General features: G+C 38.7%; 2 protein-coding genes across 2 annotated transcripts; both read left to right on the top strand.

The window, feature by feature from the left end:
* Positions 1-632: 632 nt before the first annotated feature.
* LOC133108164 (extracellular calcium-sensing receptor-like) lies at positions 633-11,450 on the top strand. The gene is made up of 6 exons (XM_061217601.1): positions 633-850; positions 1,128-1,419; positions 8,797-9,591; positions 9,690-9,917; positions 10,275-10,398; positions 10,537-11,450. The coding sequence occupies exons 1-6, from the start codon at positions 633-635 to the stop codon at positions 11,448-11,450; spliced, it is 2,571 nt and encodes an 856-aa protein (XP_061073585.1).
* Positions 11,451-15,726: 4,276 nt separating this feature from the next.
* On the top strand, positions 15,727-22,785 carry LOC133108163 (extracellular calcium-sensing receptor-like). The gene is made up of 6 exons (XM_061217600.1): positions 15,727-15,932; positions 16,352-16,643; positions 18,144-18,938; positions 19,037-19,264; positions 21,620-21,743; positions 21,872-22,785. The coding sequence occupies exons 1-6, from the start codon at positions 15,727-15,729 to the stop codon at positions 22,783-22,785; spliced, it is 2,559 nt and encodes an 852-aa protein (XP_061073584.1).
* Positions 22,786-24,585: the final 1,800 nt, after the last annotated feature.

The following is a 24,585-nucleotide window of genomic DNA, read 5'->3' as shown; positions in this document are numbered from 1 at the left end:
GAATAAAGTAAAATGTAATTGCCAATATCACTTAGTATTGTTTTATTTACAATAATTATTAGGGGTGCCAATCATTTTGCCAGAATGTATCCATATTTTCTCATTCTTCCAAACTGGAATCTTTTCAAAGGACCATATAGTCACTATTTTTAACTGGCAATAGTGACCCTTTAAGTCCATTGTAAAGGGTATTCTATTTCCCATTTGCACTGCTCTTAAATCAAGCCTTAAAACTATGGCAACACCAGACACTAGGATGATGACTGGATTTACATAAACATAAAAAACTAAGTGCCTATTAATATACCACTTGTGCTACTATTTATTCCTCCCAATCTGCATCAGGCAGTGGGGAAATTATGGGTCCCCGATAATCTCAAACATGTTTTCCACCACTGTAAACAAATGTGCATAAAGTATATAATTAATTTAATTGATTTGTGGATATCCGCTAGTGATCACTTGGGGGCTGGCGGTTAAATTGAAAAGATCACAAATACCCTTAGAATTGTATGCCTTCACTGCCAATACGATTTTCCCCACCTCCTCAGTCATGCCTTTGAGAATCACAATTCGATTGAGGTTTAAAATTGTTGTATTTAAACCTGGTACACTCCAGTGCTGGATCTGAGATGTGCAGTGGGATGGCACTGCAGACCATTCTGCTGGCACTGACAGTCCTCTGGGCTGCAGCACAGACACCACCATGCAGAATACTGGGGAGGGCAGTCAATACCAGCTTCTATGAACACGGAGACATCAACATCGGTGGGGTCTTTTCCCTGCACAGTGAAACCATGCAAATGAGCATTCAATACACAACAAAACCAGAGCCAATGAAATGTGTACGGTAAGATGAATTAAGAAGCACTTAACACCTGTTTGAAATGGTTGCTATTTGAATGTAATGTTGTAAGATGCATGTGAAGGTGCATGTTCACTACTTATGTTCATGTTCAATTTCAGAGTAATATAGGAAAAATATACGAAGGCTATGCCCCCCTATATTGTCTGGTTAAGTAAATTACAGTAGCTTAATTTTAGGGTGAGTTAAACTGTAAATTAAGAGTTTGTTTATTTTCTGATGTAAAATTACACTTAAATAATCATCATGTATCATTTTGTAGAGTTAATTCCAGAGGATTCCGAGTGGCCCAAACCATGATCTTCGCCATTGAAGAAATAAACAACAGAACTGACCTCCTCCCAGGTGTATCTCTTGGATATAAGATTTATGATTCCTGTATCTCTACAATATTCTCTTTACGATCAGCCATGGCTCTGATGAATGGTTATGAGGAAACACTGTCTGACACATCATGCTCCACTCCAGCAGCCGTGCAGGCCATTATCGGGGCAACCACTTCAACTAACTCCATTGCAATTGCAGCAGCTGTTGGACTATTTCAAATTCCAGTGGTAAGAGTTCCTTTCTCCTTTGTACATACTACCAAACAATAACTCACTGAAAGTATATAAGTATGGATGTCATGTGTGTTTGGGTTTAAAGTGCACGATGATACAATTACGAATATGGTTGTATCTGCTTTTGCATGTCAACCACAGAATAATTATAATACATTTCAACTTTTAGTTACAACAAACACACAAGTCCATAAAATGCTACCCTTACAGGTGGCAGGTGTTTTACGTTGTGTCTATTATTCTCTCAGTTCATAAGTATTTGGACAGTGACACAAATCTTCATATTTTGGCTCTGCACATCATGCAACAATGTATATGAGGTTGAAGTGCAGACTGTCAGTGGTAATTTAAGGGTATTTAACATAAGGGTATTTATCAACTATAATGCATGACCAATGTAGGAATTGCAACCATTTTCATACACGTGGTTACTCAGGTGATTGTTGGCCAGCTTGTCTGCTGTTGAATCATTAGTTCATGCATAAGAAGCTAACAAATTATCTAGATTTGATTTTATGTGTGGAATTTGCAATTAGGATTTGGAATCTGTGGCTTGATTAACCAGAATGACCAACCTTTCAGCAGATGGGCCCTCGCAAAGCTGACCCACATTGGACCCCCCCCCCCACCCAACTTAGACATGCGTACATATCATCTTCAAAAATAAAATTATTTTATTAATGAAAAGCTTTCAAATGAGGTTATCCACAATTTAAATACTTTTGGTGCTAAACATGCGACTGCAGACGTCTGAGCATATAGTGGGTAGGTCAGTCTAACACATGAATCCTTAATGCTGCCTATGATTTTCTTTTTTCTTATTTTGAGGCCACTGGTCAAGGGCTGATGATGCTTTGCTTATCTAATTTGGATAGTATGTTCTGTCTGTTGCTGTGGATGGTTCCACTGAGCACATCACCCAAATCGACCACAAAAATAAAATGATCTGAAAGGCCCCTTTGTGTCCAAGAAGTTCATTTCTCCCTGATGCTGCTTCAGATCAACAGACACCGACATGCCAAGCCACTAGTCTATGCCATACTGAACTGTGTCCTTTCAGTCTTGACTGATTCGTTCTCAGTGAAGTATTCCACTTCAACAGCGGGGGCATGAACAAAGATGAACAACTGATATGGAGTCTGTATTTAGTCCTGGAATGGGCATTGTAAATTAGCTCTAGTTGGCAGACATTTAAACATTCCCGCAATGCCACCAGGAAGTCCTTTGCCATGAGCAGTTGCAAAGAAGATCCACTCCAATTGGAAGCATATTGGCTTTGCAGATTCGGTACTGCACTGCACAACCATCGGAGAAGTAGATTCCCTAGGAATTTTCCTAGTTTTCTTGCAAGGAACCGTATGAGATGCCTCTGAAAGAGATGGACCGCAGTGGTGTTGTTGGTCAGACATTGAAACATGCTGAGAGTTTCCCTCACTATCATCCAATAGCAAACACAAGGACGAAGACACAAGTGGTGAGACTGTGCTACATGCAGGGTGACTAACTGTAATTCTCTGTAAAATCTCCAACCACCAGTCCTTTTCTTACAGGACCTCATTCCTTAGCCAATTCTTACTCTTTTTTAAATTTTTCTGATGAAAACATGTTGACCAGTGGCTTCAAAATAAAAAGTAAAGATCTTCATACCTTCACATGGCTTTGCACAAGACACATTTTTGCTGACTTGGGATTCCTTATTTTGTATTTTCATTTTACTTTTCTGTTTTCAGTTATGTAATGATAAGCAAAGGGGGAAACTGAAGTAATATGAAAAAGTATAAACTATTAAAAATTTTGCAAATTGTTATTTGTTAGCAAATCGTATATTTTTGTATATTTCTGCTAATGAAGGTTTAATGACAAATATCACCTATTGAATTTTTTGACCAAAGGTATTGAAATTGTTGATAATCTTGTCTTTCAACAGACAACCGTGCTGTTATGTTGACTGGTAACACTTTTTACGAAGAGGGTATGCATTAGGGGTGGGACGATACACTCAATTCATGACACAATAAGATACACAATATTGGTTTCACGATACAATATGGTCACGATATAAAAAATGTAGTTCAGATTTAGACAATGTATAATTGAATAAGATTATTTGTACTTGAATAAGATTATTTGTAATTTGTAAAAATTTACCTCCCATGATGGGATGATTAAGAAACTTTCAGTCTTGTTCAGCCATACTTTGTGTAAACATTGTCCTCCTAGTACATTTTCTGCCACTGGATTAAACAAGTCATTTTGTGTAATTCTACATTGTCTGAATCTGAATTTAATTTTAATCTCTTGATATGTGGTCCAAGCCCGTTTTCACTCGTAGCTATGTCCATATTCCTTGCATTGTCTGTAACAGCAGTGGTATGACAGGTTTTCCAGCGAACATTCTTAAACAGCCAATTTCAGCACTTCCCCTATGTTCACTGCTGTATGAGAGACAAATAGTGGACGCGGGTTTGCAATACAAAGCTTTACATTTTCCAGTCGTCATTTATGGGGTAGTTTGTGAAACTGGGTCATCAGCCACTGCTTTGGAGGGCCTGAAAAGATTGAGGGCAGGACATATATCTGGGGGCTGTCAACAAGCTGCATAATGTATGCATGAGGCTTAGGTGGGAGGCAGAATTTGCGGGGGAGCTGCAGGTTATCTGTATAAGCATAACATTAACTCACCGTGTTCCAAACAGAACACAGGGAAGTGACCGCTTCCACCATAAGTTAACATCCGTACAATGATAGGTTTTCTCCTGAGGAATGCGGTTCATAGCTCATTGACTATCCCAAACACTAAAACACTGATTGATGTGAATTGGGCCTATATTAAAAGTGAAAACGACTAATAACTAGGCTACAAAACGTCTCTGTATTCAGAAGACCGTGTAAGGTCACGGTGGTCTGAACACCCTTTAATTCTGTTATGCAGGCTGAGCCTTATAAACGTGCCCAGTTAGTAGTCTCTTGTTAGCAACAGCTTCCCAACCACAATGGATCGCGTAGGTGACTCGTAGCAGGTTTTTATGAAAATGGAAGGAAGGAGCTGACCTGGAAGTAATTTTTAATGAATGAATCATGAAAGTTTCACTGTTCGGAACATAGTCAGCTAACTTGGTGTTCGGAACACATTTCCTTCCTTCCGTTTTCATAAAAACTTACGAGTCACATATGGGGAAGTTTATTTGTCGTTTTCTCTATGTCTTTAAGTGTCTTTGGCATAAACCCCATTCCTCAGGAGAAAAATGTTAGCATGTTTATTGAAATAAACAATGATTTTTAGTAGCTATATTGATGTGTAGCAAATTGTTTTATTTGGAACATCTTTGAGAGAGACCGGCAAAGGTGCGTGCAGACCCCAGCAACAAGCGAAGAAGAATAAACTGGAACATGACACCACTGTAGATTATGAAATCGTATGTTATGTTCTCATTTCTAAAGTTTTAAGGGACAGAAATGGAATTTGCGGGGGTGCTGTGGTTATTTATATAAGCATACCCATTTTATCAATACTGCATTGTCAGCTTGTTGTCCATGAATCAATGTACAGCAGCTAATCGTAGTTTGATTGAGTGTTGCCAGCAATACTGTAAAATTTGAAATTTTAAAGTAAAAGACGTGTTCTACCTAGCTAGCCTATTAATTCACATGGACACGGTTGGTTCTGTAGCTTATCTATGAGAATTATTAGCTACGTTTTAGCCCCTGTGTTGTTACTGTCACCCATTGGCATCATAGATGTTCTGACAAAATTAACTCAGTTTGAAACGTGATAACATTGTAACGTCCCCCAAGTTTTGTGGCTAGGCACTGGGGGTGCCTCCAGTGTTGCCATGTCCGCGGTTTCCATGCCAAATTGGGCTAAAGTCTAGTCGCGGTTGAAAAATTTGCAAAAACATGTTCAAATAAGATGTCTTATCTATTTAAAACACCTAACTGGTACATTATATTTTGAGTATATTTAGGAGTTTCTCTTCTTGGCGATGCACACTCACCAAAGCAATTGCTCAATTGACTGTGTCTCCAAACTTACATTTTCTAAATAAATGCTGTTAATGTTTTACTTTTTATTTTGTGGCAGTTACCAATATGTCACAGTTACTGTAGACTAGGGACCAATCAGCCAACTTTACAGTTAATTGAGCATTTAATGGTACTAAGACTTAGGTAGTAGTAGCTAACATTAGACCTAAACTTAAAACAGAAGGTGTTGATGTCTGAAGTGAGCGTTGTCCAATGCATTGCATCGTCGTATTAACTTGTTACTGTCACTGTGTGGTGGGGAAGCTGTTGGCAACAAGAAACAACAAACCGGGCAGGCTAATACAGCTCAGCCAAAAGTGTTCCTTATAAAATTATCGGTATCAGTTTTTAAACTCATATTAAGATTAACCAGATAAAGATTTAATAGAGATTTGCCTGCACAACAGAGTGCAAAACTGTAGTAGCTGTGCTTCACGGTTCTGAACAAGTGTTACTTCTGAATAATTCACATTTATCCAAATGTTTTGTGTCTGGGATTGCCAATAAGCAATTATAATCATAGATTACATTCCTCAGGAGAAAAACTGCTATTGAATGGACTTTAACTTCTGGTGTAAGCAGCCGCTTCCCCATGTTCAGTTCGGGACACAGTGAGTCAACATTAGTCTAGCTAAGTTAAAGGTACAATAGATAAAATTGTTGTGTTAAAACATTGTTACAAGACCATTGTAAATCCCTTCCTATCATTGAAAAATGCTTAATGACATGTTGACTCACCCTCTGCCTGTGTTTACAGTCCTTAAATTCTGAATACTATTGCTTATTATCCAAGCAAAGACTACATATCTAATTATAAAACCATACCAGTTTGTTATTGGTAGCAACAAGAAAATGAGTTGTAGTTAGCTTGACGAATTTACAAATATCAACTTAAAATATAGGCAATTTTAAATTCAAGAAGCAAATTAGTAATAGCTCATTTGCTTGTTGTTATAGCGAATTGGTAATGTTTTCTAACTGGATAAGCAATACTATACAGAGTTTCAGTGATCGCTTGTCTGGAGCGCAATTTAGGCAGCTACACGTTCCTTTTATCTCTACGTGTTCAATCATGCATGTTTCACTAAACCTTTATTTCTATCAAACTGTAAGTTACAGTTGCATCGTTTCTGGTAGGCTTATATCATATCTTAGTTATATTGCAAGCTAGTGACATAGCCAAAAGACAATATAGTTGGTTAGCTAAAGTGAAAACTTAAAAAAGATAAAAAATATTATATAGCAAGGAAATAGCTAGCAATCAAATGTTTGCCGGGATTTCGCCAGACTTTTCACAACCAAAAATGTTAAGCGGCTAACGTTAGCTATAGGTAGTTGTACCATAGTGTTACTTGGTTTACTTTGTATTTCTTCCAAGTTGTTATTTATATTCATGATTGAAATGTATGTTCTCATTTTCAAAGCATTTTGTGACTGGACGCCCAAATGAGGAGTTCAACAACATAATGTAAGGCTGTCAGCTTGAAGAAATGGTATCAGATCATCATCAAGAGGACCAACAGGAAATGCAACCAGACTCAATATTATATTTGTCTCATATTTTTTTCATATTTTCTCATTGTGGCTTGTAATGGATTTATAGCCGAATGATAGACGAGTATTTGAAGAATCTGACACAGTTTTTTAAGTATTCTCTAAAACTGAGAACTGTGCGATGTTACCCCCTTTACCACGCAGCATCACATATTTATATGTCTGATTGCACTGATTGTGCAATCTATAAACAAGACGCGTCATTTTTATATGTATATAATGTATACTACAATTGACTGAATTGATATAACACATCATATTGATTGATCTGTTAACTTACTGTCATCGGGCTGTCATTTTTTACTGTGTAGTGCTACACCAAGTTGGTGCACATTCTCTGAACATAATGCCAAGACCAGGCATACATCCAGTTGGTGCAACTTGCCCCAGTGACATATACTGTCATACTGATTTGACACTTTAAACATCAGAACAACATAGCACTTCATGACAACTGACATTGCCATTTTGTATATTCCATATTAAGTCAAACTGACTTAAAAAAAGAAAAGAAATGACAGGTGGTCAACCTAGACAAGTTAGAAGATATAACATTTCAGACAATATCCATGCTTTGGGGTTGTGTGGCAGCTGGGGGCACAGGAAATATTGTGCGAGTGGAAGAATTGATTCCACCAAATATCAAAAAATTCTAAAAGATAATGTTCAGTCAGTCAGTCCAACATTGAAGTTAAAGAGAGCTTGGGTATTCCAGCAAGACAATGATCCAAAGCATACCTCAAAATCAACCATGAAGTACCTCCAGGACAGACGGATGATGGTTAGCTGGCTCTTACCTGGCTACGGGAAGCGTTTACAAGCTTCCTGAAGAGGAGTTAGAAAGTATTAACTGACAGGGTCACCAAACATTTGCACAGGGCCTTTTTCCTTTTTGTAATTATTTTGAAACTGTAAAACATGTAAATAAAAAGTAATCTTGCTTTAAAATTTGAAGAAATGTATCATGGTTAAAGCTGGGCTAGGTAATTTTGTGATTATTTGGTGAAATTCTCCTCACATTCCAACAGCTATCAATAAGCCAACTGCCCTGGGGTAAAAGTGTGATATCTGTGACTCTCCCAGGGCAGATTTTCAGGGACTTCTGTTTTTCTACTCCCTGTAGCTAACATCCAATTGTATCCCCAAGAGGCTGACTGGCCACAGCAATGTGGGTGACGAGGAGGAGGGCGTTGTTTTTTCTGCCACAGTATACATTTGAGATCTTTCTTTTGCCTGTCTACCCCAGCTTTAATGTTGTGCCATTTAGAGGTCAGGTTTGCTTCTGTTCACTGAGATATTAATGTAAAAGGCTTTTTGACCAGGGGTGTCCTACTTTTTGCACTGAACTGTATGTAGGATTTCCAAGAGCCCTGGGTAGATTGTTAAGAAGTAATAATGCACTGGTGAGCTCAGCAATGGCAAAGAACTTGAGAAATAATAATTAATACAATAATAATGATGACGATGATGGAAAACAACAGGAAAAATAATATGATACAAAACTGTCAACCATTTGGTATGAGTTGTACAACTATACTGATGGAGATAAGAAGTGGTTCATAACTGGTTCATTGACTGAACAACAATTTTGATACAATGTGATGGAATTCCACAAACTCTGCTATAAATGACAAATGTTTGCCTTTACAGAAATGACATGTTCCATATACCGAACAGACCTTCCTTGTAAAAGAAACCTTGTACTTGAGTGGCTATGATTATGACCAGAACTTATGTAGGTTTCCTCACATATATAAGTTATATGAGATGTGACCATGTCTGGTTTGTTTTCAGATCAGTCACTTTGCAACATGTGCATGCCTGAGCAACAGAAAAGAATTCCCCACATTCTTCAGAACCATTCCCAGTGATTATTACCAGAGCAGAGCACTGGCTCAGATGGTGAAGCACTTTGGCTGGACCTGGATAGGAGCAGTGAGGAGCGATGATGACTATGGCAACAATGGGATGGCCACATTTATAGAAGCTGCTCAACAAGAACGGATCTGCCTTGAGTATTCTGAGAAATTTCACATAACAGAAATAGAGAAACTACTGAAGGTTGTAGATGTTATCAAAAGAGGTACTGCAAAGGTAATTGTAGCATTTCTTTCTCAGGTAGAGATGAAGCATTTACTAGAGCAGTTGACCCTTCAGAATATTACTGGCCTCCAAATGGTTGGCAGTGAAGGCTGGATAACAGCAAGCAATCTAGTGACACCTACCAGTTTCAGAATACTGGGAGGATCGATTGGCTTTGCGGTCACCAAAGGCAAAATAAATGGTCTAAAAGAATTTCTATTAAAACTTCACCCCTCACAACAGCCAGGAAACCTTGCTGTTATAGACTTTTGGGAAAATATGTTTCAGTGTTCCCTTAAAAATGAAAGCAGTCTTTCTCATATTGCCCCCTGCACTGGATCAGAGAGCTTGAGTGAACTGGAAAACCAATACACTGATGTATCAGAACTGAGAATCCCCAACAATGTTTACAAAGCAGTGTACGCTGTTGCTCATTCTCTGCATGACCTGCTGGCATGTACACCTCATCAAGGCTGCACGAACAGTGTGAAAACCGAGCCCTGGCAGGTAACTCAATAAACACGTATTGCTTAGCCAATAAAATCCTCATTATGAACAAATCCAATCAATCAATTTTCTTGGCTGAAGTCATTGTTTTTCTACAGGTACTTAGGACTCTGAAAAAAGTTAATTTCACTTTGGGAACCGGTGAGAAAGTCTCTTTTGACAGTAATGGTGACCCAACAGCCAGATATGAGGTGGTGAACTGGCAGCTTGCTCCTGATGGTGCAGTAGAGTTCAGAGTGGTTGGCTACTATGATGCCTCTTTTCCAACTGGCCAGCAGTTTGTGATGAGTCCTGTTAGTATGGTTTGGGCAGGAGGGCAAACACAGGTAAATGCTGGAAATGATCGTATACTGCTGTACACATGTATATCTCTTATTGAGATAAATAAATAAAATAGTTACTTTCACAAAAAAAATTAATATGAGTCAGGCCCATCGAAGCATATTTCAGAAGTCCTCAGTTACCAGACTGTAAAATGCTAGCTGTAAAATAAAAAGGAGAATATCACGTTATTTCCATATACTGTGGAAAGTCTTGAATTATTATACTTCTGTGACTTTCCAATAGGCTATTTCATGTTGTATAATATGATAAAACATTTGCAACTAATTATTCTAACTAAGTATTTACATGCTACATTGTCCATGAGTGTTTTGAGTTAAGAGCTGAAACATGTTGCACAGAAACCCAGATCAGTGTGCAGTGAGAGCTGTCCCCCAGGCACCCGGAAGGCTGTGCAGAGAGGAAGGCCTGTCTGTTGCTATGACTGTGCGCCCTGTGCTGACGGTGAAATCAGCAATGCTACAGGTAACCCAAACCAGTCTGTTGTGATCTTTACATTTTTCTTAATATTCAGTCACACATGTTCATTCTGAACCTGAACATATGAGATGAACCCCTATGACTATGAGTTTTCTATTCATGGTATTCATTGTTCTTTTACAGATTCTAATGACTGTATTCAGTGCCCAGAAGAATACTGGTCTAATAGTAAAAGAGATCAATGTGTTTTAAAGACTGTTGAATTTCTGTCCTTTCAAGAAATTATGGGAATAATGTTTGTTATTATTTCCATATTTGGCGCATGTTTTACTGCTGTTGTGGCTCTGCTGTTCTTCATAAAGAAGGACACACCCATTGTAAAAGCCAACAATTCAGAGCTGAGCTTCCTGCTGCTCTTTTCATTGAAACTGTGTTTCCTTTGCTCTCTTACCTTCATCGGCCGGCCCTCTGAGTGGTCCTGTATGCTGCGCCACACTGCGTTTGGGATCACCTTTGTCCTCTGCATCTCTTGTGTTCTGGGGAAAACAGTAGTGGTGCTAATGGCCTTTCGGGCTACAATTCCAGGCAGTAATGCCATGAAGTGGTTTGGGCCTCCCCAGCAGAGACTGAGTGTACTTGCTTTAACTTTCATACAGGTCCTTATTTGTGTGCTTTGGTTAACAATATCCCCTCCTCTCCCCAACAAAAACATGAAGCACTACAAAGAAAAGATAATTCTCGAATGTGACGTAGGATCAGCAGTGGGGTTCTGGGCTGTACTGGGCTATATTGGACTCCTCTCTATATTATGCTTTGTTTTGGCTTTTCTTGCCCGTAAGCTGCCTGACAAGTTCAATGAAGCCAAATTCATCACATTCAGCATGCTCATATTCTGTGCAGTCTGGATCACCTTTATACCAGCTTATGTGAGCTCACCTGGAAAGTTCACTGTAGCTGTGGAGATATTTGCAATATTGGCATCTAGTTTTGGCTTGCTGTTCTGTATCTTTCTTCCAAAATGCTATATAATGCTATTCAGACCTGAACAAAATACGAGAAAAAATATAATGGGTAAAACAGACGTGAAATCTCAATGATTGCACGCGCCATGTTATACCCAATATTATTTTGTTCGGTAATGGACCACAGAGCCATCTATGGAATAAGAATAAGAATCTTAGCTTACATAAGGTTTACAAGATAAATTGGGCTGCAGAATTATTGCCATTCTTAATAAAAATGAAGAAAATGCTGCATTTAAGGGAAAAGCCTTTATTTCAATACATTTACTCAGATTTTTTGTAAAGTAATCAGAATTTTTTTCTGCAAACCATACGTGTCCAAATTATTGGCACTCCTAACAATTATTGTACATAAAATCAATCGTGCCAAAAGTGAAATTGGCAATACAATTTTATTTTATTCAGTTAATAAAGGAACTATTTCATTTCATCACTTCCTGAGTATTTCACTAGAGTATAAAAATGAGGTAACAGGCATGCAAAATCCCTTTCTCATCCTTCAGCATGGGAAAAGTCAAATAACTCAATTCAGAAGAGACAGATTGTCAGGCTTCAGAACAAAGGAACCAAGAGCAACCAGGAAGTAGACTGAACAAGGGTCTTTATTAATCAGAGGGCAGGTCAGACAAGCAATTGTCATACATTGGCAGATAGGAATTTCAGAGATTAATACATTTGTAGTCAAAGGATCAGGCAAACGTTTGTACACAGGGCTACTGGACAAAGCAGGGATAATCCAGAGAGGTCACAGGCAAATGTTTGTGCACAGAAAGGCAATCAGAGCAGGCAGAGGAATGAACAAATGACAGGTAATACAACACAGACAGGTAAAATGGGCATCTTGGGGTCACCAAGTTTTAAAAAGAAGCAAATGGCACCTCTATACCAATAAACTCTTTGGAAATTTGGCACAAAGCCCTTACTGAGCACAATAAACAAAACCAAACATCTGGAGTCAGCCAAACATCATTGGAATTATGACTGGAAAGAGCATGCTATGGTCACATGAGTACAAAATTGATGTTTTGCTTCCAATGCTGCAGGGGTAGTACTTCAATGGCACAATTAATTCAAAATTAATTGTGCCATTGAATCCAACAACAATGACTGCAAACAGACATCAAAATCCACACAGAAATGGTTTACACAATATCCATGTTCTGCAATGGCCATCTCAGTCTCCAGACTCCAGTATGTATGTATATATTTGGACTGTTGGCACAACCTACCCCTTGATTAAGTCAGGCTTTAATGACTGAGGGCAGTTCCAAAACTTAATCTAAAAACAGGCAATGGTCTTGATCCAAGCAGACAGGTACATATGGGGGTAGACAGTATGTAATTGGCAAAGTTCAAAGTTCAGAAACCAGGAAGTCCAAACAAGTGAAGGTACAAGTACAAAAACCAGGCAGAGATCAAAACCAGAATATCCAAAAACAGAACTAGACAGAAAATAACAGGGCACAGTAGGGTAGAGAACAGAATAACAGAAGGACGAACTAGCAACAAGAAACTGAAAACGACAGCTTTAAATACACTACTAATTGACAGACAACAAGAAACAGGTGAGAGACATGGCAGAAATGACAGGAAGGAAGTAAATATAAGGAGTGTCCTGCTTTTGAGAATGAAGTACAGCCAGCAGGACTTCATCACCACCAATAGACTTCCTAGTGGTGACACAAGATAAAGACTTAAATTGCAGAAGAAATGCTGTTACACTTGTGAAAAATTGAGAAAAAGTGTTAGGAGTAGTGTGCTTAACAGTAGCTTCTGTCTAGATAGTTACAGAAGAGAGAATTCACATCTGAGTCTGAAACCAATAGAAACCATTGTGTGAAAAACGCATCACAAAGGGCAGCGGTTTCGCTCACTGCCCATGCTCATTTGTGTCCTTGGTCACGTGCCTAGTCACATACACAACAAAGAAAGCTCAGGGTAAATTAGGTGCTTTGGCAGATGAACCAATGAAAAACGCTTGGAAAATTACCAAACGAGGGCGGCAGAGCATTTTACAGCAGAGCATTTTTTGGGAAATAAAAACATCACAATCTTTGTCTGTGTGCCTAAAAAATTTATGGACTGATTGAACATCAGTATAGGGATGAGTGGAAATAATGAAAGCAAATGCAACAAAGAAACTTACAATTCACAGGCTTATTTCAGTTCAGGATCTAAAAATGTATTAGTTCACATAATCATTAAAACACTGTACTTACAAATACGATTTCATTCTTTTACAAGTGCCTCCATTCATGCTTTGAAATGTTTGGGGTGTTATGGGTTTATTCAGTGCAGTAATCCTGCTTTGTCAACCAGTTCAGATTGCTAGCTAGCTACAGCAGATACTGGAGCTAAAATGGAATTATGTGCTATACATGCATGTAGCAACAACAGCAATACGCTAATAGGGTCCACCAAGATAAGCGTTTAACATTATAGTAGACCAACTGTTAGATTAACTAACATGAAGAACCAGAAACGGAGGCATTGAGTAGTTAAATGTAGGTGAAGAATGGCTAGACATTAAGGATTTTCAGATGTCCTCACACATTAAAGTGTGTTCAGACAACTTCAGATAACAGGAAATCTGACCAGAAAAATCAGTAGGACATAACAAGCAAGCTCACTAGCTAGCTAGCTACATTAAAATTACAGCAATCTAGAAAATCCACCGCAATATCACCGCAAACAACTTGTCTATTAATACAACAAGCTATATCACAGAATTATTCAATGAAAAAAGTCTAGCAGTGCAAGCAATATTAATTTGTTAGTTTTTTACTTTCTGCAGTGAAATTTCCAAAATCATTGTATTTTGCTCATGTAGCTCAAATTTAGAAATGGGTTGTTTCAAAGGATTTGGCCAAATTAGTCTAGCTTACCACATCACTGCATGAGATCTCTGGAACCACTCCAGAATTAAATTGCGGTTTATCCTTTCCTGCTCAACTTCATTCTTGATATTTTCATTAGCTGTGATAGATTATCTATCTAAGATAGCTACTTTGAAAGTCTACAAGTAATAATGAGACCACTACGGTAAGAATATCTACAGATAGCTAGCCAATTGACACATAGCCATGATTTCTGTGCCCTGCACTTAACCTTTATGAGGGCATTACCAGATGCGGGGCTGAGATGATCGGGCCCAACAGGCCAAAATAGAAAATCCTCGATTAAATATGCAGAAGAGGTTCCCTGCCATACTGCCAGGGCTATGGGTTGTGGGGGTGGTCCCACTGACAGAAAATTGCCAGCATGAAGCGCCATGTACTACAGTACAGATTGCACAAACTATTTGCATTACTTTGAGTGCATTTTAAAAGAGGAATTATGGATTATGTCTATCAGGTTGAGCAATTAAATACTAATCTCTTCATTGAACTACAGTGCTTCAGAGATAAGAAAATCAATGAGCGATAAGAACGCAAAACCATGGTGGGTCAACTTTGTTTTCGCTTTTCTGGCTCTTAAACTGCCTGACAACTTCAATGAAGCCAAATTTATCACATTCAGCATGCTCATATTCTGTGCAGTCTGGATCACCTTTATACCAGTTTATGTCAGCTCAGCTGGAGTTCACTGTAACTGTGGAAATATTTCCTATTTTAGCCTCCAGTTTGGATTGCTGCTCTGTATTTTGTCCCATAAATGTTATATTTTTTTATTAAAGCCAGAGCAAAGTACAAGAAAACTGTATAATGGGCAAAATGCATGTGAAATCTCAATGTCTGTGTCGACAAATAACAAATCATGTATCTGTATTATTTGACTATTTCTTTTTTAAGAAAAACATGGAATTGGTTCACTTGAAATTCAAAAGAATATAATCTTTTTGGATATCATCATAATTAATATCTTAATAAATAAATATTTTAACAATACTTTTTTAATGAGAATGTGAATAAATATGTTGAGCTGAATTCCTAGAAGGTGATGTCACACCCATCATGGATTTATTTTAACAATGAATGGTGTTCAAATTTAATCACAGTACTTTTGAACCTTTGTATAATTTGTCACATTAATTGTGACAAAATAATCTGCTGAAAAAATCTAATATGTCTGCTGACATATTATGGGACAATTATTAATAGGTCCTTGAAGACATAAAAGACAACATTGTCATTCCCCTAAAATGTATTAGCAGCATTGAAAATAGCAACATGTGCATATATCGGCCATCCTTGAAATTGTGTTTACCTTCGGTATGCTTTCTCTGCCAATGCCCCACATTCCTTATCATGGGATTAAGTCATACCTTTGAGGATCACAGATCGATTGAGAATGAAAACGGCTGTATTTAAACGCAATACTCTGCAGTGCTAGATCTGAGATGTGCAGTGGGATGGCGCTGCAGACCATTCTTCTCACACTCACAGTCGTCTGGGCTGCAGCACAGACCCCACCATGCAGAAGACTGGGGAGGGCAGCCAAGCCCAGCTTCTATCAACATGGAAACATCAACATCGGTGGGGTCTTTGACCTTCACAGTGAAACCAGGAAAATGAGTATGCAATTCACAAGGACACCAGAGCCAATGAAATGTGTAAGGTAAGGTGAATTAAGACTGAGCATTTAACACACGTTGGTAATGGTTGTTATTTGAAGGTATGGTGCTTGTTCCTTATGTATGTCTATGTTCAATATGCAGATTAAGAGTATGGAAACATGTAAGTTATGCTCCCCCAAAAATACCAAATGTATAGCATATTATTTTGCCATTTACTCCTATTTATATTAATTTTGCAATTCATTTATTGTTTTGGATTTAGATGCTCAGTTATTTTTCATCATCTTATTATATTCAATGAAACCATATAGTCAGAAAGACTTTTATAGATGATGGACAACAAATGACAAAAAAATGTTAATTATTTTAATTTTTTTATTCCTATCTTACTAAAACATTATGATTTGTAATTTGAGCAAAACTGAACACAAGGGCTAAATTAAAAAAAATTCATTTCTAGAGTTAATTTCAGAGAATTCCGGGTAGCCCAGACCATGATCTTCGCCATTGAAGAAATTAACAACAGAACAGACCTCCTCCCAGGTGTATCTCTTGGATATAAGATATACGACACCTGTCTCTCTCCAATGTTCTCAATAAGATCAGCCATGGCTCTGATGAACGGTTATGAGGAAACACTGACCGACACATCATGTTCCACACCAGCAGTTGTGCAGGCCATTGTTGGGGCATCCATGTCGACTAACTCCATTGCAATTGCAGCAAATGTTGGATTATTTAAGATTCCAGTGGTAAGAGCAATTTTTCTCATTATTACATTATGCAAAGTTGAGTTGTAGATGTGGTAGTTGGGGAATTTGCAAATGAAATCTAAATAATATATACAATATTTCATATTCATATTGTTGAATGAAGAATACTTTACAAGTATTACTGGCCATTTGTAGCATGCTGGAATTTAAGTTTAAGGACAATTAATTGTTAAAATGTCAAAATTTGAGGTCTAATTCAAATTTAATAGTCTACAGCAGTGGTTCTCAAGTTCTGTGTAAGTTCTGTGCTTTTTGTTCCAACCACAATTGAGATCCCATAATTCTAACAAGCTGTTGTGTTGTAAAATAAAAAAATTAATTTGGTATTTTTTTTTGTATTTTTTGGTATTTAGTTGCTGCCAGATGTTTGGCTGATAAAATATTAGCATTGCCAGGTGTGTGCACACCCATAGCAGCATTGGGTAGGGCTGAACGAATGCACTTATGCTGAACTAACACCACGGAAATGATTAAAATTTTGTTTCACACTTGTTTCTACTAATCTCTTCTAATTCATTTTCAGATATAATGTGAAATTATCTTTGTAAGGACACAACACTTCTATTGAAGTTAGCTAGCAGTTATTGTAAAAAACGCAGTCCTGAATTTAAACAACCGTCCAGCATATGCGCTTATTAGGGTAAATGCTTCGCGAATGCAGTTTTACTGTCATACACACTGTAGCCTCCAATCACAAGTTATTTTGTGTCTATTCCTTCCACATCCCCACAAGTTTTTCTTTTGTATGCTGCCTAACATCGTGCTATCTTTTCTTTACATCCTCTAGTACATGGTTCATTTTATATTAGGCTGACCTAGAAGCAGGAATTTTGTATGTGACGTCACACAAAGTTTTCCCTCTTTAATGGGGTTGTATTCCTATGCTGTAATATGGTGCAAAGCACTTGCTATACCCAGTTAGGCTACCTATTTTCCTGATTTGTAAATGTAAGTTTTCTTTTTCTTGTGGTAGCTTCATTTCTCAATACCTTGTAATGTGGATGTGTAAGCATACCATGTTTTTGAAGTTTAATGGGTGTTTCCTGCCACAAAATTGTGAAAAACGCCATTTATTTTATTTGACTGCATTAATAGAAACAATCTTTGTTGATTGGTCGTTAATGTCTCAGTATCTACGACCGCGAAAGAGACGGAATAAAGTGAATATATATGTGCTGCGACTGATCTGGCCCAAGAGTCAAACAATCTCATTATGCCGGCACCATGGCCACTAGGGTGTTTACACAAAGGCAATGAACAAGGGTGTTAACTGTTAAAAAGGCTGGTTTCAGGAATGAAACATATTTTACTTAAATTTTATTTCCCTGCGAGGAGGTCTCCACAACAGAGGCTTAACATAGCTATACCAAAATTTTGGTAAGCATATAGCGATTGTAGTCTACGTATGAAGTGCCACTGAGCTCCCAAGCTCAGTTAGATGCTTCTTCATGTGTAAGCGCTTGTCCGTTTTGTTTTTAGATCAGTCACTTTTCAACATGTGCATGTCTGAGCAACAGAAGAGCGTTTCCCTCATTCTTTAGAACCATTCCCAGTGACTATTACCAGAGCAGAGCACTGGCTCAGCTGGTGAAGCACTTTGGCTGGACCTGGATAGGAACAGTGAGGGGGGACACTGACTATGGCAACAATGGAATGGCCACATTTATAGAAGCTGCTCAACAAGAAGGGATCTGCATTGAGTATTCTGAGAAATTTCACGTAACAGAACCAGAGAAATTACTGAAGGTTGTAGATGTTATCAAGAGAAGTACTGCAAAGGCAATTCTAGCATTTCTTGGTCCAGTTGAAATGAGCAAGTTATTGGAACAACTGACCCTTCAGAATATTACTGGTCTCCAAATGGTTGGCAGCGAAGGCTGGATAACAGCAAGTAATCTAGTGACACGAACAAGTTTCAGAGTACTGGGAGGATCTATTGGCTTTGCTGTCAACAAAGGCGACATAAATGGCTTCAAAGAATTTCTATTAAAACTACACCCCTCCCAAAAGCCAGGAAACCTTGCTGTCATAGACTTTTGGGAAGATATGTTTCAGTGTTCCCTAATAAATGAGAACAGTCTACCTTCCATAATCCCCTGCACTGGATCTGAGAGCTTGAGTGAATTGGAAAACCAATACACTGATGTATCAGAGCTGAGAATTCCCTACAATGTTTACAAAGCAGTGTATGCTGTTGCTCATTCTCTCGATGACCTGCTGGCATGTACAGCCCATCGAGGATGCACAAACAGTGTGAAAACAGAACCCTGGCAGGTAACTCAATAACCCCTTCTTACATGGCTAATAAAAATAAAATTAGGAACAAAATTAATGAACCATTTATCTCAACTAAAATCTTTGTTTTTCTTCAGGTACTTAGGGCACTGAAAAAAGTCAATTTCACTTTGGGAACTGGAGAGAACATCTCCTTTGACAGTAATGGAGATCCAATAGCCAGATACGAGGTGGTGAACTGGCAGCTTGGTCCTGATGGTGCAGTAGAGTTCAGAGTGGTTGGCTACTATGATGCCTCTTCACCATCTGGTCAGCAGTTTGTGATGAGACCTGTTAGTGTGGTTTGGGCAGGTGGGCAAACACAGGTAAGTGTTCATGCGCTTTGTGTTCTGATGCATGTATGCAGCATTTAGAACTTATTGAGATTAGTTCACATCACAAAAATTAAACAATTAAGTATGGCCCTGTTCTGTCAAAATATGCACTGTCCCCTCCAAAAGTATTGGAACAGCCAGTTCCTTTATTTTTGCGATACACTAAATACATTTGGGCTTGAGATAAAAAGATGAACATGAGACAAAAGTTGAGAATTTCAGGTTTTATTTCCTGGTATTTACACCCAGATATTTAAACTACTTAAACCTAGCACATTTGGTATCAGACCACACCCTTTAATCTCCTCTTCAGGCTCTGCATGCTCAATCCAGTTAAGTTCTGGTGGTTGACTTGACCAGTCTAAAACCTTCCACTGTTTATGCCTTATGAAGTCCTTGTTGGCAGTGTGTCATTTTCTTGCTGCATGATGTTTCTCCCAATTAGCTTGGATGCATTTCTCCATAAGTTTGCAGACAGAATGTTTTTCTAGACTTTTAAATTCATCCTGATGCTACCATCATGAGTTACATCATCAATAAAGATTTGTGAGCCCACTCCAGAAGCAGCCATGCAAGCCCAAGCCATGACACTTTCTCCACCGTGCTTAACAGATGTTACAGGCGTTAACCTGGTTACCTTTTTGTTTCCATCGAAAGCTCTCACCTGCACCGTATGAAGCACAAAGTTTCTTGTCCTGGTACCAATGAAGTGGGTTCATATTCTAACTCACAGCATTACGAGACAAACATACTCAGGCAGAAGGCAAATTATTTTAATCACTCTCAGCTTTGAAACAATTTCAATGAAGGTGCTTGTAAATGGCCTAACTTTTCCCATGTTTCCAGGACATGCAAGGATCCTCACCTGAAAACAGTGTGCCCTCTCCATCAACATCGAGTCTGGCCTCCAAAGAATATTACGGACATACGAACCTGACATAGTTAAATCCAAAAAGAAATAAAGGCTATTTGATCAGCCCCTTCTTCTCCCTTTTCTATCTTTCTATCAAATCCAATAGGTTCACATCCTGGTGTCATGGTTTTGGGAGCATACTTGCCCAAGCTGGCAAGCCTTCACAGATGCTTCGAAAGTGTCTGCCTCATGTCCACTAGCAGTGGTTCTCTACCATTTACCTGGCTTTCTGTCATTAATAATTTCATAGCTAAAGCAGAGCACATTCCTCCCCACGTGTCAATGATAATCAATACTCAACATTCCAAGGCTTTAGCTCAGATGATATTCGTTCTCTTGCACATATAAGTTGGTGGTATATTTGCAATATATTTGATTGTAGTTGCTTTCCTTCTACCTTGCAAGTGTTCAGAATGGTACGCGTCATGGTTATAGGAGTACATTTGCTGGCAAGCCTATTCTTCGAAAGTATCTGCCTCATATCCACTAGCAGTGGCTCACTCCCGTTTTTGGCAAAACGGCCTCACGGGGCTAAGCTAGTGTCATGGTTACGAGAGCACCTTTGCCCGGCTGGCAACCATTCACAGATGCTTCAAAAGTATTTGCCTCATGTCCACTAGCAGTAGCTCTCTAATATTTTCGGCAAAACGGCCTCGTCACGGTTACGAGAGCACCTTTGCCAAGCTGGCAAGCCTTCACAGATGCTTCGAAAGTAGGTTAGTACAACCATCGAGTATGGTACCTCTGATTCTAAGGTCACCATTTCTTTTGGGGGATGGCTAATCACCACTGCCTGCTGTGGTGCTAAGCTAGCATCATGGTTACAGGAGCACATTTGCCAAGCTAGCAGACCAGCACAAACTATAAGCCATAATCTTTCGGGGGGCTCGTTCTTCTTGCATCAATGCTATTTCACATCATTTCAATTTTAATACATGTTTGTGTTTTATTCCAGGTTAGTATAACCATCGATGATGGTGCCTCTGCTTCTAAGGTCACCATTTATTTTGGTGGATGGCTCATTGCCACTGCTTACTCCACAGGCATCCCCTCCTTGATGGAGGGGTCATTTAAAGAGTCATCTGCAAAACTTTTCTATTGTATAACACATTTCGTTATTAAATCTCTCAAACTTTAATTATGGAGTCTCTGTGATTTAACTGCATTTGAAAGAAAACAGAAATAAATGCGCTCACATTGTTTTAAACCAAGGTTTTCACAATTCATAAAACCCCTGGTTTTCTCCATAACAATTTGTGTAGTATTTTCAATGAGTTTTCAATTAGGTCCAATACATAAGCAAACGTGAGACATACTTACCATTTATGAAAAATGTTGTTAAGAGTATAAATTCCTCAAAAAGGGAAATATCCCAGAAGTTAACAACCCTATCCATTGGTATTTTGAGCTAAGATTTGTAAAATGTTGAACAGAAACCCAGGTCAGTGTGCAGTGAGAGCTGTCCCCCAGGCACCCGGAAGGCTGTGCAGAGAGGAAGGCCAGTCTGCTGCTATGACTGTGTGCCCTGTGCTGAGGGAGAAATCAGCAATGCTACAGGTAATTCAACACTCAATTCTAGAGAGAGCATTTCTACATTTATCTTTATGTATTGTGTTGCATACTCTCATTGTACTGTAAATGCATAGCTCGAATAGGGTTATAATAATGTTATTGTTTTCTTTCAGATTCTACTGACTGTATTCAGTGCCTGGAAGAACAGTGGTCAAATGTTAAAAGAGATCATTGTGTTTTAAAGACTGTTGAGTTTCTGTCCTTTCAAGAAATTATGGGAATAGTGCTTGTAATGTTTTCTATATCTGGAGCATGTGTAACTGTATTTGTAGCAGTGCTGTTCTTTTTAAATAAGGATACACCAATTGTGAAAGCCAACAACTCAGAGCTGAGCTTCCTGCTGCTCCTTTCATTGAAACTGTGTTTCCTTTGCTCTCTTACCTTCATTGGCCAGCCCTCTAAGTGGTCCTGTATGCTGCGCCACACTGCGTTTGGGATCACCTTTGTCCTCTGCATCTCTTGTGTTCTAGGGAAAACATTAGTGGTATTAATGGCCTTCAGGGCTACACTTCCAGGCAGTAATGTCATGAAGTGGTTTGGGCCTCCCCAGCAGAGACTGAGTGTTTTTGCTTTCACTCTCATACAGGTCCTTATTTGTGTGCTTTGGTTAACAATATCCCCTCCTTTCCCCAAAAAGAACGTGGAGCACTACAAAGAAAAGATCATTCTAGAATGTGATGTCGGATCAGCAGTTGGGTTCTGGGCTGTACTTGGCTATATTGGGCTCCTCTCTATATTGTGCTTTGTTTTAGCTTTTCTGGCACGTAAGCTACCTGACAACTTCAATGAAGCTAAATTCATCACTTTCAGCATGCTCATATTCTGTGCAGTCTGGATCACCTTCATACCAGCTTATGTCAGCTCTCCGGGAAAGTTTACTGTAGCTGTGGAGATCTTTGCAATTTTAGCATCTAGCTTTGGCTTGCTGTTCTGTATTTTTATTCCAAAATGTTATGTAATATTATTCAAACCTGAGCAAAATACAAGAAAACATATCATGGGTAAAACAGATGTGAAATCTCAGTGACTGGCCCCACCATTTAAATAAGACAATGTGCCTTACCGTATAGAAGGCCCACAAGATATACATTCAATGAGCACTTTATTAGGAACACCTGGACACCTACTGATGTATGCAGTATAATGCATAAAATCATGCAGATACGGGTCAGAAGCTTCAGTTCATGTTCAGTTGATGAATATCTCAGAAACTGCTGATCTTCTGAGATCATGCACAGCAGTCTCTAGATTTAGCAGAGTATGGTGCGAAAAACAAAAAACATCCAGGGAGCAGCAGTTCTGCGAGCAGAAACGGCTTGTTAATGAGAGAGGTCAGAAGACAATGGCCAGACTGGTCAAGACTGGCAGGAGGGTGACAGTGATATCCACACATTACAAAAGTGGTATGCAGAAGAGCATCTCTGAACACACAATGCATCAAAGTGGATAGGCTACAGTCTATAAAAAGTCAAAAAAATAAGTAATACATACCTAATAAAGTGCTCACTGAGTGTATAAGTTAAATAAATAATGTAGAAATCTATGTTCACTTAATGTCAAACTTTATGTGCATTCATAATTTGCAGTGGTATGAAAAGTTGCTGTACAATTCAAATGTTTAATGAATAAATCATGCCAGTCTGTCAGTTCTTATGAGCTCCTTTCATTCACATCAGCATCTGGCAAATGTTCTAGAATGTTTTTCATTACGGTTCATGCGTGAATAAGATGTTGTTCTGGACAAGTTCCTCTGGAAACTTGCTGGCAAAAGTGCACCGTTTTGATTTTAATGTGAACATGGGGGAATTAAATTATGCCAAGACACAAAATGGCAAGGCCACGCTGCCATAATTCTACTATTTGTTCTTACCAGTCACCTCAATCAAATGCTTTCAAAGTTTTAGATTACAATTCAGAATATGTCACCTCTGTTAATTTGGTGTCTCTCAATCCTTGCATTAAGGAGATACCAGGGGAGTGAGAGTATGGTAAGGCAGGAAACCATGTTGCCATAATTTCAACCCCATCTTATTTTCTTAATTGCTGTCTTTGGATTGAAATGGTTAAAGCGTTTTTAGGCTTGGGTTTGGAATGTGACTCCTAATTAGTTCTAGTGATCAGGGGCTGCTGGGTAACTGGTTGGTAAAAGCGCTGCTGCTAGTGAGTGTGCACCACCGCCTTGGATTGAATTTGGCCTGTACCAGTGCCGATAATGGCCAGCAGCCCCACTGGGGCAGTGCATAATTGGACCATGGATATGTGTGCATGCATATGAACCTGCTCTGCATGTGCATATGGGTGCAATGTGAAAATCAGTTGGCTGGCAGGTGTGTGTTTTAGAGGAGAAACGTGGATTGCCTTCATTCTCCCAAGCTAGTAGAAAGGGCATGTTTGTACCTAATTCATGATTTGGGCATTCAGGTAGAATCTCAGCCAAATCTTTTAATAAAAATCATCATTGTTATACAGTATGACAAGTTACAACTGTAACTTAAATAACTTATTTAGTTGTTGGCCCACCTAACAGTGACATTGAAAAAAAAAATGTGTTTCTGTATTTATGTTTTTTTAAATACCCAAATATGATGTGGTATAATGTCTCGGCCACAGTGCAGCCTTCCAAAGGCAAAGGTCATCCTTGACAGTTTCTTCTGGTTCTTCGCCACAATACCTGTTTCATTGGTGACTGGGTACCTGGTATCCTTGGGCACTCAACACGCTGAAATCAGGGTACTCGCTCCAAAACCAAGCCTCCCCATTTTTGGGGGATTGTCCCAACAGCAGAGCACCTCTCTCTTTCAGTGGACTTCTCAGTATTGTTTGGAAA

The sequence above is a fragment of the Conger conger genome, chromosome 13 (genome assembly GCF_963514075.1).
Source record: "Conger conger chromosome 13, fConCon1.1, whole genome shotgun sequence".
Taxonomy (NCBI): domain Eukaryota; kingdom Metazoa; phylum Chordata; class Actinopteri; order Anguilliformes; family Congridae; genus Conger; species Conger conger.
The sequence above is the reverse complement of the archived record's forward strand: the minus strand, read 5'-3'. Positions and strand labels throughout refer to the sequence as shown.

What these genes read in the sequence shown, in the direction of transcription:
- LOC133108164 (XM_061217601.1), top strand. Translation starts at nt 633, where the DNA reads ATGTGCAGTGGGATGGCACTGCAGACCATTCTGCTGGCACTGACAGTC. An exon ending in TGAAAACCGAGCCCTGGCAG is followed by an intron (nt 9,592 to 9,689) that starts GTAACTCAATAA and finishes GTTTTTCTACAG; the next exon opens with GTACTTAGGACTCTGAAAAA. An exon ending in GGGCAGGAGGGCAAACACAG is followed by an intron (nt 9,918 to 10,274) that starts GTAAATGCTGGA and finishes CATGTTGCACAG; the next exon opens with AAACCCAGATCAGTGTGCAG.
- LOC133108163 (XM_061217600.1), top strand. Translation starts at nt 15,727, where the DNA reads ATGGCGCTGCAGACCATTCTTCTCACACTCACAGTCGTCTGGGCTGCA. An exon ending in TGAAAACAGAACCCTGGCAG is followed by an intron (nt 18,939 to 19,036) that starts GTAACTCAATAA and finishes GTTTTTCTTCAG; the next exon opens with GTACTTAGGGCACTGAAAAA. An exon ending in GGGCAGGTGGGCAAACACAG is followed by an intron (nt 19,265 to 21,619) that starts GTAAGTGTTCAT and finishes AATGTTGAACAG; the next exon opens with AAACCCAGGTCAGTGTGCAG.